This window comes from Rhamphochromis sp. 'chilingali' (genome assembly GCF_963969265.1).
Source record: "Rhamphochromis sp. 'chilingali' genome assembly, chromosome: 7".
In the NCBI taxonomy this organism is placed as follows: domain Eukaryota; kingdom Metazoa; phylum Chordata; class Actinopteri; order Cichliformes; family Cichlidae; genus Rhamphochromis; species Rhamphochromis sp. 'chilingali'.
This window is the reverse complement of record NC_137934.1, coordinates 11,357,158-11,374,986: the sequence shown is the minus strand read 5'-3', so window position 1 is coordinate 11,374,986 and position 17,829 is coordinate 11,357,158. Positions and strand designations below refer to the sequence as shown.

General features: G+C 41.7%; 1 protein-coding gene across 1 annotated transcript in view; it reads left to right on the top strand.

The window, feature by feature from the left end:
• plxna4 (plexin A4) overlaps window positions 1–15,276 on the top strand; it is a 259,476-nt gene extending 244,200 nt beyond the window's left edge. The window contains exons 28-32 of the mRNA XM_080885989.1: window positions 1–76; window positions 5,789–5,958; window positions 10,397–10,609; window positions 13,121–13,271; window positions 13,654–15,276. The exon at window positions 1–76 is cut by the window's left edge and continues 115 nt beyond it. Of these exons, the coding sequence (XP_080742115.1) occupies window positions 1–76; window positions 5,789–5,958; window positions 10,397–10,609; window positions 13,121–13,271; window positions 13,654–13,749 (706 nt within the window). The 3' untranslated portion in view covers window positions 13,750–15,276. The remainder of the gene's footprint in view (window positions 77–5,788; window positions 5,959–10,396; window positions 10,610–13,120; window positions 13,272–13,653) is intronic.
• The last annotated feature ends 2,553 nt before the right edge of the window (window positions 15,277–17,829 follow it).

Sequence of the window (17,829 nt, the reverse complement as noted above, 5' to 3'; positions counted from 1 at the left end):
CGGAGACCAGAAAGAGGGTGACCGCGGGAGCAAGATGGTCTCTGAGATCTACCTGACAAGACTTCTGGCCACCAAGGTTAGCAATCTATGTTTAGGAGAGACACTAATCTGTGAGGACCTACTGTGCTAACCTCTAGGTCCATATTTTTGTTCTTCGTCTCTACTAGAGTAGCTTTGCATGAATCACTGGCCAAATAATCATTATTTATATTATATTGGGCTTTGGTGCAGCCCATCCTTTTATCCACTGTTTTTAAAAAAAAGATGTTTTAACTTCCTTTTAAGTTATCTTTATTCTGATTAGCTGCCCCTCACAAACAAAGACTGAACAGCTGGTGGGTGGGGTACAGTGCTCACAGACAGAGCTGCGTTTCTGTAATGACCACATTAGGGATATCCTCTCTCATTAACTCAAATAAACTTTCCCTATGTTTAATTTGAAGAGAAAAATCAGAAAAGCATAATAGGTCTCCTTTATCTAGCAACTTGCTCAATTTAGCCAATACTACGCGCACAATTTATATGATCAAACCAGACAAAATAAAGTTATCCAACTCAGCAGTAGCATCTTTAACCGAAGCAGTTCAGCAGGTGAAAGGCTAAAAGGTCACTCCATCTTTTACCCCGTGTTATAATAACGAATAAAATCCCTCGCTGTATTTAAATATTCATGTTTACTTTGGATGAGTCATCTCAGTGGAAAAGATTATTCAAATGTATTCCTCTATCCCCTCAGGTGAGAACGAGAAAATGGATATTTCTGTTTGTTTTTCTTTTTTCATTACTGTTGCATTGATGCAGCAGCATATCAAAAAGGGTAAAGAAGAAAAGACCGATGAAACCAGTGAAGGTTTTTCTGTTATAAAAAAAAAAAAAAATTATCAGGCAAATATAGAAATGACTATAAAATTGGTCTCTTTGAATGCGTCTTGCGACAATGGCCCCTAAGAAGGGAAAAAAAAAAATACAGTTAATTTGGTTTGGAGGAAAATGTGACTTTGATCCAACAGCTGAATGCAAATGAACAATCCACTCTTAAAGCACCTTGTCCCTCTTCCCCCCAACACCAATACACCCTTTCTATCAGACTCACACAGCCATATGGGGAGGGTAAAAGAAAGTGGGAGGCTGTGAGCTGAAAATGTTTAGGATGTGTTTTTTTTTTTAAATTCACCAGCACTTCCACTTTTCATCTTCTGAATGTCTTTGTTTAGCTGTTAACACAGAGAACATAAACCGAGTTCAATATATGCAATATAAATGAAAAGTGTCAGTGGAGTGTCTCAAACACACCGGTAGCACATCCATTAAACAGGCACAGAGGGAAGAAGCAGGATGATCATCCTTTATGGAACATGTTGGCTAATGAGCAGGAACATGGAACTAATTTGGTTGTGCCAATTCCAACTTGTCTTTGAAATAGTACATCTAGATAATAGGCAAACAAATCCTCTTGTTTTGCCGCTGCTGTTTTTGTCTTTATGAAAGCGTGTTTGCTTTCCGGTGAACAACAGCCTCTACAACCACAAAAGCATTTACAGCAATAAGAAACCCTTTCCAGTTATATTTATTTATCTCGATCTAAGCTCAAAATCTAAACACAAATGATTTAAACTAATGATACGCTGCTCGTTCTGTTGTTCATATTGATACCGAACACATCATTAAGATATTTGCAATGTAGGGTGGAAAAAGTTTATGCTTAACATTAAAACAGTACACGTTATCATCCCATCTACCAATCCCACTATAGATCTGCAAAACAGAATCTCATTTTTTATTATCAGGAATTGTTGATTTGCATTTAGCTGGGCAGATTAAACAAGTTATCTCAGGGAGTTAAGATACTTATCTGTCCACAGTTAGACAAATTGCCTATAATTTGAGGCGATTTAGCCTGCAAGTGGGCACCCAGCTAAGATGAATTCACAGTGGAGTAATAGACGAGAAACCCAGAGTAACAGCTATAAGCTTAAAGGATTTATTGTAGCTGTTAAACAGAAGTTTAACGTACACATACCACGGTCGCTCTGCTGAAAAGATTACCAAAGAGTACCTTAATTCTCTACCGTGCTACACTGGAAGGTGTTTAGGAGCTATGGCTGAATTGTGCAGGATCAATGTAGGGCACTACAAACACTGCAGAAAACAAAATGACATATCAGCTTGACATCATCCCAGTACTGAGCATAGTAATCATCATAATTTTGGTGGGGTTTTTGGGGTTTCTTCGCTTCCTCTGCACCTGGACAGCTTGCCATGATCTGGAGGAAGACTTATTCCCAAGTTTAGCATGGCAACTCATAGGCCCATCCAAAGGTCTTATAGTAGAATCTCGCACATTTACATAATACCATACAACTTGAAACACTGATGTCTGCCTTTTTGAGTAGATATATCACCGCGACTGTCTAATAGATTTATTCAGTCATTGTTATTGGACTGTCTTTATCTTGCAATATAAAGCACCTTGGGGGAACTATTTCGCCCTATATAAATACAATTGAATTGACAAAGACAAAGGTTAGTATGTGATTATTTACCATATTTCGTTTGTCTCTACCTTGACTTGGAATACTACACTTAATGTACATTCTGTACATTCACTAGCATACAATGCTACTACTGCACATTCACATAATGTTCTTCCTCTCTCCCCCCCTTTTTTGCACAAGTTGAGGAGCGTGTCAGGTTACATTTCAATGTGTGTTATACCTGCATAACTATGCATGTGACGAATAAAGAATCTTGAACTAGTGATACCACATACTTATAGTCAGTACACTTAAAGTTGCAGTCAGTTGTTTTTTGAGGTCATTTAATACTAAATACTAAAAAAAATAATATTTTGCTCATACTTATACATTGATTAGTGGGTAATTACCTTCCATCCATCCATCTTCTTCTACTTATCCGCGGCCGTGTCGCAGGGGCAGCAGCCTAAGCAGAGAAGCCCAGACCTCCCTCTCCCCAGCCACCTCCTCCAGCTTGTCTGGGGGAACACCAAGGAGTTCCTGGGCCAGCTGAGAGATATAATCTCTCCGGGGTGTCCTGGGTCTGATCTGGGCCTCCTCCCAGTGGGACATGCCCGTAACACCTCAACCAGGAGGCGCCCAGGAGGCATCCTTGTCAGATGCCTGAACCACCTCAACTGGCTCCTTTCGATGTGGAGGAGCAGCGGCTCTACTTGAGCCCCTCCTGGATACCTAAACTTCTCACCCTATCTCTAAGGGAGAGGCCAGCCAGCCTTCAGAGGAAGCTGATTTCCGCCGCTTCTGTATCTGCGATCTCATTCTTTCAGTCACTACCCACAGCTCGTGACCATAGGTGAGGGTAGGGATGCAGATCGACCTGTAAATGGAGCGCTTTGCTTTTATACTCAGCTCTCTTTTCACCACCGGTACAGCGTCCGCATCACTGCAGCTACAGCAGCGACTGCACCGTCTGTCAATCTCCCGCTCCCTTCTCTGGATGATGTAGTTGGCTTCATCGGGTGATGGCCTCCAGCTCGCTCTGGAACGGTTCGCAGCCGAGTGTGAAGCGGTGGGAATGAGAATCAGCACCTGCAAATCTGAGGCCATGGCCCTCAGCTGGAAACGGGTGGAGTGCCCACTCCGGGCGAGAGACAAGTTCCTGCCCCAAGTGGAGGACTTTAAGTATCTCGGGGTCTTGTTCACGAGTGTGTACTTGCATCTTCCAAAACGTATTTTCACAAACTTCATGAATGAATTCATTAAGAATACATACAAGCAGACGCTGGTTTGTTGAAGATGAACAGCTGATTAAAAGCTAACGTAATGCCACCTTTAAGGCCATGCTTATGTCCTAAAAATAACCCCATTGTTCTGATAAACCAATTAAGTAGATTCCCACATCGTATGAGACCAAAGTGCCCAAGTTCAACAATGTTAGCGCCACTTTGAAGAAAGTTTGACTAACACTGGCTGACTCATCAACTCCTTACACAGAGTTAATAGATATACACATCAGGAGAGGGAAACACTTGCTGACAGCATACACTCACTACAGTTAAACAGTGACCAGAGTTGTTAGTCCTACAGCGGCCACCGTAGCACCGCAGGATTATGCAGTAGAACTGGGAGGTGTATGAAAACGGGTGACTAAAAATCTGCAATCTGCTGACATTTAGTGGTGAGATTCTACACACCGGAAAACCAACAAGTCTGGTGATCAGTTAACAGGGAAAGAGAGGCGCAATAGTGACTGTGAAGTGCAGGGCATATGAAAGAAATTAATAAACAAACTACAGATCCCAGAATGGGATGAGGCAGGAAAAACAAAGCAGCTATCGTCATGACACATACTGTATAGTTCTCCACACACCTTCACACATGAACACGTCGCCTCTCAGCCTCTGTGAGTCGCTCCATTTTCCTGCCATTATCTCGTTCCTGAGTGCAGGAAGGTGGCTTCTGACTACGGACAGCGCATCGTCTTTCCAGATGGATTGTTTTTGAGAAATAACCAGTTTATCTTGGCTGGCCATCTCTCTTGCTGAGAAATGATTGGGCAGACAGGCAGTGTAATTGACTGTGTTTGGCTTTCACCTTACCAATAAATACCTCTCCTTGGCAACGCCACTCACATCTCTCATATTAGCTCCATCAGTGACACTCTTGAGTGTGGGTACAGGACGTGTTCACGTGTGTGGACTGGTGCAGGGAAGGATTGCATTTTCCCTCCACTTGTACACTTGAGAGTGTGTGTGTGCGCGCCTGTCTCAGCCTCCCTGTTTCATTGCTATCCCCAACGTCGCTTTCCTTGCATTTCAATGCGGAGGCAGATGGCATCAAAACATCCAGATGACACATTGTGTTTAGAGTGCAGTCTAATGACAGGGTAGATGGTCGTGGGGGGGTTATGTTGGCAGTTTCAGCTCCACCAGGGACCAAGAGAACCCTGTGATGATGACAGTGTTGATAGTGGTGCACCCCTTGAGATCGAGGATGACGTAAAATGTCACAGCCTAAGCACTAGTAGGCACATACACAGATTTCACTGTCTCTGCACACATGTACCCGATAGGCCTTCCCTTAGCAACTAGGAAGGCACGTGGGCTTGATATAGAGATGTGATACCGTCTGCATAGAAAAATGGTAAGCTGCCGGGAATGTGGGCCACATTAGAATTATAGCCATGATTGTCGAACTAACAGGATTCCCTCCTCCCATTCTCCCCTTCTATCTCTCCTGACTCTGTGATTTGGTCACCCGCTCCACCCAAATTGGATTTTTATTTGCCAATGCCTGTACACACCTCATCTGCCACACTCAATGGCCTCTTCTTCTGATAGGAAACTTGTGTGGTTTCATTTCCATCTCTGGCTCTCGCCTTTTTCCCGTGCATCCCATCAGCTCATTCTTTACAAGAGGATTAGATTCTCTCACTCTCTGTCTCTCTTCTCCTCCTCCTTCTTAAAGTCACCAACATTAAATCAAATTAGGGTCAATGGTGCAGTGTGGGAGCTAATCCGGCAGCACAAAGAGGCTTAGGAGATGCGCCTCCTGTTCCTAGATATTATTAAAAGTCAGCTGTGAAATAACAATTTCCCCCATCAAAGCTGCAAGCAGATTTAAGGGCAGGGTCTGTGAGATATGAGTCAGACACATAAACATCGGCGCTGGGAGAGAAAGTGTCGTGCACTGCACAACTCAAACTGACACAGAAACAAATATACATATTAATTGCATTTCTGCTACTGTTAGTGAAGTTTTGAAAAATGAGAGAATGACTGAATCTTTGTAACTCTCCTCTCCTTGCTCTGTAGGGTACGCTACAGAAGTTTGTGGATGACCTGTTTGAGACCATCTTTAGCACAGCCCATCGAGGCAGCGCTCTGCCACTGGCCATCAAATATATGTTTGACTTCCTGGATGAGCAGGCCGACAAACACAACATCCATGACCCGCATGTCCGACACACATGGAAGAGCAACTGGTGAGTATCTGAATCTAAATATGCTGTGGGTGCTGATATGGAAATATGCATACACACCAAGTAATTGGTGTCAAGCGCACAGAATGGGAATGTTTAAGACTCCTTAAACAGTTATTTGGATCATTGATGGGCATTTTGATTTTTAAAAGTACTACAGGCACTCTGGCATTGCCTGGGTATTGCCCTGTCAGAGCCAAGTTTCACAATACGCCTCTTCCTTTCCTAATATCCATTAACCACAGGGGTGTGTAATCTTCATTAAAGCCAACCACAAGGGGCTAATCCAATTGGCTGCCAAGACTCTCCATCTATTATCATGGATAACTGGGCCAAAAAAAAAAAATTCCTGTCACTGTGGAATTCTCTAAAGTGACAGATGTTCACTCCCGGGTGCAGAAGTACACCTCTAAATTAATATCTGCTGATTAATTTATACCATATTGACCTGTGAGTCCACCTTAAAAGGTTGGCTGGGGTTAAATAACTGACAGTGCCCTGGAATGGGGTGAGCAGAGGAATGAAAAGGTGAAGAAAAGGAAGTGAACACAGTGGGAGTTAAATGCACACTAATATCTCATTAGCCTCATAGCCTCTGCCAAGATCCCAGCATGCATCACTCAACCCAAGGCCCAGGAGAACCACAGATATTGGAGGAAAAATTTATGTGTATCGAGGGACGAATAGACATAAAGGAATGGGTAGGGAGAGGCTGAAGGAAAATATTATTTACTTTATCTTATGAGCCTAATTTTAGGGTTTTTCTCTGTGTTACCGGGCCAGTCACAGTGTGTGTTAAGTGTTCTGAGAAGTCGACGTGCTTCTCCCCATTAGACTTTCACTGTAGGGCTATAAATAAAGCACAATTTATCATAGCACAGCCTGAGAAAAAGCCACTGAGACTGAGCACAGTTTGTGCTGATGCCACCACAAATACCTTCTCAGTGTGGAACGTGCGTATGATTGTGCCCTTAAGCACCTCCCCGCGCGTGCATATGCATAACCTCATGACCTCATCTTAAAAGACTGCAATCTTGGCTTCAACAGAAGCCTTCGTTTTGTCTCATGGTAGAAAATAATAATGTCAGTGTCCCTTCCAAGCTGAGCCCCCATCCCATTAAACCTGTCAGTTCCACAGTTATTGTACACGCCATTAACTTCAACTGCAGCAGGAGCCCCTATATTCTACTACTACCCCCACCTTGAGGGTTCCCTTCCTTCTGTGTCCCCTGATATAACCTAACTTATGTTAGATCCTTCAGCCTTATACCATTGTCATATCATGCCAGTGTATTTGTTGCTATAGCTTACCAGTCAACCGTTTTGTTTTTTTTTATTAGACGAATGTTTAGAAGTTTGCGAAATCTATACTGAAATCAGATTGTGAACCACTATTTTCCCCCATTCAGTGAGAAAATTTTCATAATTTTTCTAAAATAAAAGCAGACAGTTGCTTTGGCATGATTAATGCTGACCACGTTTCCATACACCCTAAAGACCTGAAAGTGACCTTAATGTATCGCTGAACTTTTATAGTCCAAGTCCTTTATATCAAAGCAAGACTATCAAAAAGAAAAAAAAATACTATGCCTTTCTATACCTCTATGATGCTGCTACACTACATTTTAAAATGTGCATTGAGCAGTGTGCAAAGTGCACAGTGCTAAATATGAGTGTAAATGACCACCAAGATATATTCAGATCAAACCAAACTGCAAAAGGCATGTTGTAAACACTATAAAACCTAATTATCATTTGTCCTGCACATCTTAACGGCTGAAATAGCCTTTAGATATGTAGATATTAGTTCTTCAAGCATTTTCTTGTGCTTGACTGTCAACAGAGATGCATAGTAACTTTGCCTATGCCTATGACGTGGTTGGTGGCACACCTTGCAGAATCACGACAGATGATTAAGGCAAATGTACTAGGTGTGGACAGTTTAACAGTTTAAACTTCTTTTTCAGCAGTTTTACTTCTTTTTGAAATAAACTGTATTTTCATGGTGCAAAGTTAAATTTAGTTAAACTGTTAGTTTTGTATGTATTGTGTGACAGAGTTGTAACATGTTTTGTATGTGTGTACAGTCAGTATGTGCGTACATGAGTCACTGGCTCCCAGAGCATCTCCAGATGGTATCTTTTGGATTAGTGGCAGTGTGTTAGTGTCCGCTCTCATCCTCACTCCTCTGTATTTGGTCCGCGTGTGTCCGTCTATATGCGCTGCATTTTGGGATGGAACAGACAGAATTTTAATTATTGTGCAAAACTGCCACATACACCCCTCTTTTCTGCCATCATACTGCAACGGAATCCTACTCAGATTGCTTACTACTACCACTGTGGCAGACCTAAGTATAAGGTGCCAATCACAGGAATAAAATAGCACAGTTTTGCTTACTTAGGCCCTGACTGGAACCAAACTCAGTCAGGTCACCTTTATAAAGCTGTTAATTCCAAATTTAGCTCACTGCATGTCTATGCCATAATGGCACCAGTGAGATGTTGTACATCACAACATCTGTGATTCTTTTCCTGCCAATGGTAAGCTAATTCATTAGGCCCATTCCACAAAATGGGCAGAACCATCCTAAAATTGCAGATGCAAAGGGCTGCATGAGGTGGTTTTCAGGGACCACAAGGGGGACTTAGCTGTTTGCAGGTGTTGTTAGGTACCAGTGTTAAAGTGTGGATGCATTCAAAAAATAAGAGAAAAGCAACTAGTTAGAATCACATTTGTTCTGGTCACATTTTGCCTTTAGAACAGAAATAATTCTCCTATTTACATCTGCCCAGTTTTGGTAAAGATGCTGTCTAAACTGTTGCTTATTTTGCTTGCTTAATTATACAGTTTTGTTTTTTAAACTATATCACACCCTTTTATCAGTTTGAAATGACTGCACTTTCAAGTGATGAATCAGTGGGCCCTTTTCTTACTCTGCCAGCATAAAATCTTTAGGATACGAGATGCCCTTGATCTTGGCAGCTGATATTTAACCTAATCCCTAACCAAAAGGACCGATCATGACCATCATTCAGATTCCTAAAGCTACTCAGCAGGAGTAAACTCAGATTTGCCTATTTTCAATGGATAAGGCATACTTATTATGGTGGTAATTTTGCACACACAAAATTGTGCAAAATCTCATCATCTTAGAATCCATTGCCCCATTGAAACGCCAGCTTGTCAACAATCAAGACAGCACAGCAGCCGTGTTAATATTCCTTTGATCCCTGCACCTAATCCCACTAGATTTTTTGCTTAGATTAATTTTGAAGTCATAATGCTGAGTCTTTCCTCATTCTGAGTTTAAATCCTCTTTTGTTACATTACAGCTGAATATCTTTGTGGGTGGTTGTACTAGAATAAATGCTCAGTGGATTGTTGAGGAACATTGGCGGTACTTTAAATGAATGTGTTTCAGGTTTTGTTTTTGGTTTTTTTTTTACATTTTATACTCTTTTTCTCCTACACGCAGAAACTTCTGTGTAGCATAGACTGCAGCAGTGTCTGTTGATTTTTGTCACATCAGCTAAAAGCGCAGAGCCCAGAGAAAAGTAAAGATACAGAGATCCAAGTAACACTCAGCTTTTTCTTAATACCACCTGAGCCCCTTTCACAGCAATACACAGATAAAGCTGGCCCTATATCTATTCATTTTGGCAGAAACAAGCCCTGCAAATAAACAGACTTGTGTATTTTTATTATTCCTGACAGGCACAAAATAGGACCCACTTGCACAAAAAAGGCAATATGAACTGTGTCACTGCGCGGCCCCCAGCGAGGACCCCTGGACACTGCGAGGAAAAAAATGAGAGCCAGCCACCACCTGGTTTTAAAGATAAAGGCTTTATTGAATTGAGCACACACATCAAATAGAGCACATCAGCAACAGCAGGGCCTGTGTACTAGCTTTGCAAAGTGAATGAATCCTCGTCCCTTCTGGTGAATAATATGTTCATGCCTATTGACTAGCTGGCTGTAGCAAATTTGAAAACGGCATTTAGGGACTTAATCTCAGAGCAGCTCAACCGGACATAGGCTGTTGTTTTACTTCACACTCTTTGTTCGCCCATTTGAATGGCTATTCAAGCATTCTGTCACCGAGACAGAACTGAACAATCACTGCAAAACTCTTTTTTTTTTTTTTTTCCCCCCACAGGAAGCCTAACAGACTACATTAGTTAGCATGACTCAGTTTTAGATTTTATTAAGAGACTACCTTTATTTATTTATTTTACAGGTGAAAGGAATTATATTAAAGAATTTCATATTGTTGTGTCCAGAATTGGAAATATCAAGATTGGGAAAATTAAAAGGAATTTAAAGAAAACAGCAACAAACAATTATTTATCAGGGAATGAAAAGTTAAAGTGCAAAAGCTGCATGAGTTTGAGTTTGATACTAAACTACTTTTTGTTCTCTTTTCCCTCTCTGACAGCCTACCTCTGCGTTTCTGGGTGAATGTGATTAAAAACCCCCAGTTTGTGTTTGACATCCATAAGAGCAGCATCACAGACGCCTGTCTGTCTGTGGTGGCCCAGACTTTCATGGACTCCTGCTCCACCTCAGAGCACCGCCTTGGGAAAGACTCACCCTCCAACAAGCTGCTTTATGCCAAGGACATCCCCAGCTACAAGAGCTGGGTGGAGAGGTAAGCTGTCAAGAAAAGCGCATGTGCATACACACCAATTACTGGATAGATGAAGAGAGAAAGAACCATCAGAAAACCTGCATTAAGCGTGTTTCATTCCAGCACACACAATGCGACTGTAGCAATGTGATCTATGAGCTGTGAAACCCAATCCAAATTACAATGCAGTGGGAATAGATGGGAGTGCCCAGGGCATAAGATCTACAGGACATAGGAGCCAGTGTGTGTGAGTAGGGGGGAGAGAAAAAAAAAATCAAGGGAAGCATTTTTGAGAGTTGCAGGCAGCAGAAGCCGGTAATTTGTTAAAATGGAAGTTTTATTAAATTTATTTGTCAGCAGGGGAGGCAAAGAGGTCCTGAATAAAAGATGGGGTACTGTGAAGTGGTTCCGAGTATTTATGTGGCTGTAGCGTTGTTGCAAAGCAAGCCTCAGGATGAGAATATATGTGCAGTGCTTGAATGGGTGGAACCAAATGAGGGGATTCAGGCTCGGGATTGTGTGGCTCTCTCTGGTCTCCTATAAGCGATGCATAAAAAAGATATGCGTGGACAGAATAGAGCAGCTGCTACTGTGAGGGGAAAATGCTGGTTGCATGTTTTGTTTTTTAATAACTGCATATAAACAGGGAATGCCTGGTATCACAGAATGGCGTCAGTGTATTTTGTACTTTTACAAATGATTCTTTCAAATCAGTGATTACTGCAAAGTGAAACTGTCTTAATCTTTTTTAAAGAGCCACACTAATGGTCAAAAGTGGATCTTATGCCGTTTCACTTTACTGTCCAAAGTGCCACAGCAAGGGATTTACAGGTCAGAAAGAAACTGATCACTGTAGAGGTTCAGACGAGATATCCTACTGTTCTCTGTCTCCCTCCTCCTCTATCTTGGTTAGAAAGAGAGGACGCTGCTTTAGCTGGTTAGCAGGCCAGTGGATATCTCCATCCCTTGAAATCAGTGTGTCTCGCTCAGTACTACCCTGCTGAGACTTTGCTTGAAACACCACTTCAGCCACTAATAAATTACATAAGACAACAACTGCATTCAGCACTTCCATGCTATGCAGCTGGGCAGAGCCACGATATCCCAAAGCTTTTTACTTGCTACAATATGTTGATGTTATTAAAAAGGTGTTGTGAAGTGAAGCAGACCCGTGAGCTCCTGCCACCTGCTCTGAATTTGATGTGGGAGTTGAAGGTCTCCAGACAATGACAAATCCATCACACCTGTCATTACATTATTTGTATACAAGACTGCTTGCATATAAATCTATACCTTTAAAAGTATGGAATACGTGTGGTGGTTTTTCCTTTAACGGCTTTTAAACTTCAGTAGTAAACGTTACTGTAGAGACATCGGCACTTGCAACAAACTGGATGTTAAATTGGTAAAGCAGTATTTTTATTTCACTTCTGCAAATAATTGACCAACTAATTACCGGTATTTAAAGATTTCAATGAATTAAATTTAAAAAGTTGGTGGTGAAGAAGAATTCCAAAATGGGGTTGATCTCATTAGAAATATACTCACATTTTCCACCTAACACGACAACACTAGTAATGAAAGTGATCGCTGCAAAAGATATTTTGCAACAGCAAAAATGCAAACACTGCAGCAGTCTTTAATCCGCATAATTGTCACACATCAGTTCAGTTTGAGGCTTTCACAATTTCATATTGTGACAGGTTATTTCACATTTCAACAAAGAAACTACTGAACAGCTAGCTTACTTAGTAAAAAGTAACCTAACTGTAGTGGCTGGGCCTACAGCTATCTTGTGATTTATACAATGAAGACTTTAATTTTGCTTTCCATACATACCACCTCTCCCCCCACCCCCCCCACCCCCTTTATTGCTTATGCTTGCTTTAGTGAATGTTATGAGCTTGTTGAGTCCATTCTCATGTTCATGACACTAACAGGGCCCAGGTCAGAGCTCTAGCTTTCAGTACTGTGCAGTGTCAATACAGCTATGACCTCTGTGAGTAACACCCACCTGCCTTCTCCTTTGCTCTGTTAGCTCTGACAACTTGTTTCCTGGCAAATATCATCACACGCACTCCCAGAATTATCCATCCATACAACGGGCCTGTCCCCAAGTGGCTGTAGCTCCAGGAATTTAATATGTAAATAAGCAGCTTTAATCAACACAGTTGATATGGGCAACACAGCTGCTGCTGACAGTGACTGATTGCCTTTAGCTCAGTGCGGCGTGTGTGAGTATACTGTATGCTGCTGCAGTGTTCCATTTTAAAACATGAGGCCTCTCTGCATCTACAGGTTCCATTTAGGTCACTTTACTATGAAACGTGCTTTTCGTCTCTATGCTCCACGCATTAGTCAGGCATTCATAAACGATGAACTCCGAAGTAAACATCTGTGTAAAAATACATAACTGGGCATATTCTGCTTTCAAAATCATTTAGCACTTTTCCTTTTAGCATCTTTTTTTTTTTTTGCTGCTGTAAACACACCTTAATGCTTTGTATTGTTCCTCCTGCCCTCTCTTCACAGATACTACTCAGACATTAACAAGATGCCAGCGATCAGTGACCAAGACATGAATGCCTACCTGGCAGAGCAGTCGCGGATGCACATGAATGAGTTCAACACCATGAGCTCTCTCAGCGAGATCTACTCCTATGTGGGGAAATACACTGAGGAGGTACATAATGCTGGGACCTATTACACCTTTGGGCAACACATCAGTGCTGTCGCTAACTAAGGGGGTACTTATAAGAGGCAAATCGTACCACGCCCAGGCATTTAACCCCCAAAAGTCATGAAAAGTCAATGAAAGAACAGATAGTGTATTAAAATGTGGGAAGTAAAAGGGACTACCTGAAGCCAAGAACAGTGAGTGTAGGCCAGCTGGGTACAGTGGGACAGTCAAGCTCAAGCACTCCCCAAATCCAAGCCAGTATATCAATAGCTACAATCAATTTCTATAGTAACACAAATAGTAATTTGCTGGATTTTTAAAGTCCTGTTATGTTGAGTGCTTTTAGTAATAGTGTTGTGTGTCTTTTTCACGGTCACGCCGGCAGATTGTGTGCGCACTGGAGCAGGACGATGCAGCCAGGAAACAGAGGCTGGCCTTTAAGCTGGAGCAGGTGGTGGCCTTCATGAGTCTGGAGAGCTGAGAACCGCACTTCCCAGGGTGCACTGGGAAGAGACCCCGTCAGAAACCGAGCTGTGCCTGAGCGAAGACCTGTCCCCATCTTTTTTCATCATGTGACTTCCTCCCTCAGCCTTTCAGAGATGAATTCTTCCTCTAACTTTTTTTCTGCTTCCTGTTTTTGTTTTTTGTTGTTGTTGTTTTTTTCTTCCCATTCACTCTGCTGCATAGACTAGTTTACCTGAAGTTATGCGAGGGGTGGCCCGGAGCTGAGGTTGGCGTTTCCCACAGTGCAATGTGGGGGATCCCTCAGCTTCACCACAGAGAAGCTTCAAGGGGTGATTGCTTGAAAGCTGGCCATATTGGCAATGTGTCGATCCCCCCTGTTGGAAGGAAAGAGGGGAAAAACATTTTTATGTTGCCTTCAAGAATTTACACCGATAGGTAATTCTTTAAAAACCACAATGTTGGGTGTCCATTTTGTTGAGAACTTTTCAGAATAGGATAGTTAAAATAAAACCATCTCTAGAGTTCAGTTTATTGTAGTTCTATATTAAATATACAGAATCAAGAGGAAGCATCAACACTGATGACTGCAAGCCAAATGAACACCTCTGAAGAAAATTCATGCAAGGATGGTTTGCCAAGTTTACACTGTACCTTCAAGCAAAGCATACATATCCGTGAAATCTGGGGCAAATCCAGGCAAGCCTAGAATGTTCTTGTGTTCTTTAATGTAGCTGGAGTTGTATTTAAGAAAAAGACTGATGGGGGAAGGGAAGGATTATCGCTTCTCTGAACTTTTCCTTTACTGAACCATGATGAACTTTACAAACCAGAGCATCCCCAGCCTATAGCCCTTTGCGACATGCACACATTTTTACCTGGCCCAGCATACATTTAAGAAAGTGCTCATGATTTCTGCTTCCATTTGGCTTATATAGCTACTGCAAAATTAAGCTATTAGATGAAACCCTGGAGCCCCCGCCCAAGTTGGATCCTTTGTAAAAAAAGAAAAAGCACACAACCAACTCTGGAAGACAGTGTTTTGACTGCTACTCCAAACACCAGTAGCAGTCTTTGCCTGGCTCTTGCCACTTCCAACCTTGTGTCGCCGCTGCGACGGTCTATCAAAGCACACACATGCACACAAAACGCACACACACTCAGCAGCTACCCAACATCCTGACTGCCCAGATTTCTACGCCAACAATGGAGGACGTAAAGGGAAGAGCTGACTGAAATGCACTGGGTAAGAAACTGCTTGATCAAGAAAAACAAGAATGATTCAATACAGCGTGTGCTACCTAAAGAGGCTCTGTTGTGAGAGTAGCACTTCTTTCCCGGAATGTCCCAAGTTTAAGACTTTTGTGTGAAGAAATCAAATGACACGGACTTAGTTGGTCAGCCAAAAACCAAAGGAGCTTGAAATTTTCAAAAATGGTCAAAAATGTATTTATAAAGTGCCACTGAGGAACTGACAAACAAAGGACTATGTATAAGACAACCACTTCTAAGACAAAAAAAAAAAATATTGTGACTTGAACTTTAAGCAACATGTGTGATTTTTCTGACCTCAGTGTGTCGAGGTGACAGGCTCTGTGGGCGAGGTGATCCGATCCTCCTTTCATCATCCCGGGTCTCTCTGGCTCTCGGCACACCGTTCACCCCCTTTTTCGTCCAGCTCCTGACTTACCAGTTTTTCTGTTTTGCACAAGCATTGGAGATGGTAGCTAGTTGCATACGGCAAAAACCCCAACTCCTGAGTGTGTAACTGTTTGAGGCGCTCTTGTCTGTATTAGTGTAGTTGTCCTCAGTGGCGGCAGGGGGCGGCCTTCTCCAAACCTCAAAAAAAAAAAAAGAGGAAAAAAGAAAAGAAATTAAAAAAAAAAAAAAGATCTGATAAAGCAGAGCAAGACGTGAGCATCACGGCAAGATAAACAGAAAATGATGGACATAGATAAGACTTGTTGGATGTGAATCCCCACTATGGGAGAGAGCGATGGAAAGATGGAGGCGCCCTCCGTATATTTTGACCTCTGCCCTTTCTTTTGCCTTGACAACGTGCCCCATGTGGTGATGTGAATGTGTGAAGACCGCCCTAGGTCCACCTTGGGTCCTTTATTGGCTTTTTAAGCGCATGTAAAACGTAAACAATTTAAGAAACTTATTTAAAAAAAAAAAAAAGTGAAAAATAAGAAAATTAAGCCTTGCAATGATGATGTGGATGTGTTCTTTTATCTTTCTTTTGCTTGGAAGAATCAAGATGGAAAAAGTGGATTGTTCATGTTATAAAAACTATAACTTTCGTTTAAGGTGGAACCTTTATCCAGACCAGTCCCCCTATGACACAGTCTCGTCCCTATGATTTTTGTGACGTGATAGATGCTAAATAAAGGAGTTACTGTATACCTTTGCATGTTGACCTGTTTGGATGGTATGAAATTGAATTGCCTTGCAAAAAGATATTTAGAGACATCTACAACTGCTAGGGGCTTTTGAAGTCATTTCCAACACAACTGCTCATTTTCTGGATGTCATTTAAAGACAGCATGTACCCCATTTTGGATTTTCTTGTCCCATTTACTGTGTCCTCCATTATAGACCAGCACTCTTTGTGTGTGACAGCTGTGCCGCCTCTGCAGTTTAAATCTGGTCAGGCAGAACATTTGTTCTTTTTATTGGTTTTATTTTTTCCTATTGAAAACTGCGTTAGAGTATTTCATCGTGATAAATGCTCAACTTCCCAGAACAAAAAATCCCTCCTTTACAGTGATGAAGCCTGCCCATTTTTTTTTTTAAAGAACAGAATATGTGCAGTTATGAAAACAGACGGGTGTGATTAGATGCAGGTTCACGTCCTAAAAAGCAACGAAGGATTGCCTCAATTTGCCAGCGCAAGATGTGAAAATGAACACCAAGAACAAATTAAGTAGGCCTATACCTCTAATTTATCATCCATAGCAGGAGAGGCGCATTAGCTTTATTAGACTTGTGTTTTAGACTGAGTTTAGCAAGTGACTCCTTTTTTTAGAGGGGTCATTGTCTGTTAACAACTTTCTGCAGCTTTTTGAGAGGTGATCAAAAGGTTTTGGGAATTATGTCTTTGTGCATGTTTATCTCTGCAGTGTACACTGGATGTCCTCCACTGCATCTCAAAACCAACCTTTCAAGTTGAGTTTCAATTAGCAGATCTGGAGGAAGTCACAGTAAGGCAAGTCTGGCAAATGTTGAGCGAACAGACTTTGTGTGGCCACAGAACCCCTGCGTTTCGAGTGCACTGCGTGGCACACACCACACTTCAGACAAGGAAAGTCTGAACCCTGAGTTTATATTTAGGATACAGAACCTACTGGAACATTTGTTCCATGCAAGTTTGGGCTCTACTATATACACACTCTGAATGTGCAAATTGGACTTTTGGGATTTCACCTTCAGGGTTATCAGCTAGTGTTAATCATATATGGTTGTTCATCTTCATTTCCAAATTCACAGAACTTTTTGATCACATCTCATGCAGCATACAGAACTTCTATTATTTCAATTTAGGATTAATTTTAGGGACATCCAGGTTTCTGTTCCCAGCTGTGTGTTACTAAATAAGGTGAGAGCCCTTGGCTGTGATTGCAAGTCTGCTCCCCCCGGTGTCTCATCCTGTCTTTCATTTCTCCCCCCCTCACCCTGTCACTTCCCGGGCAACAAAGGTCGTCTGGTAGTAGCCACCTAGCGTTGCCAAGAGCACAGATAAAGTTTCCACCTTCAAACGTTTTGTAGGAACTAAAAATGTCCTCCTAGCTCAGTGTTATAGCAGATGTTACACAAACATGCTAGAAAAGACTTTTACTAGATCATATTTGAAAGATAAAGAGTATCTTATTGAGAGATGAAAACGAAACCTGGGGGATATAAGGCGAGCTTCTCTAACTTTGTTATAATTAATTGTATACCTGTGTATGTAAATATAATGCATTCCTATTTTGCAGTCAAGAACAAAATACTATTTGTAATATAGAATAAACTTTATTATGAAACCAAGCATTTCACGAGTCTCGTTGTTCCTTATTGTGCCAGTTTGTGAGAAAAACCTACCTACAGTGCAAGCAAA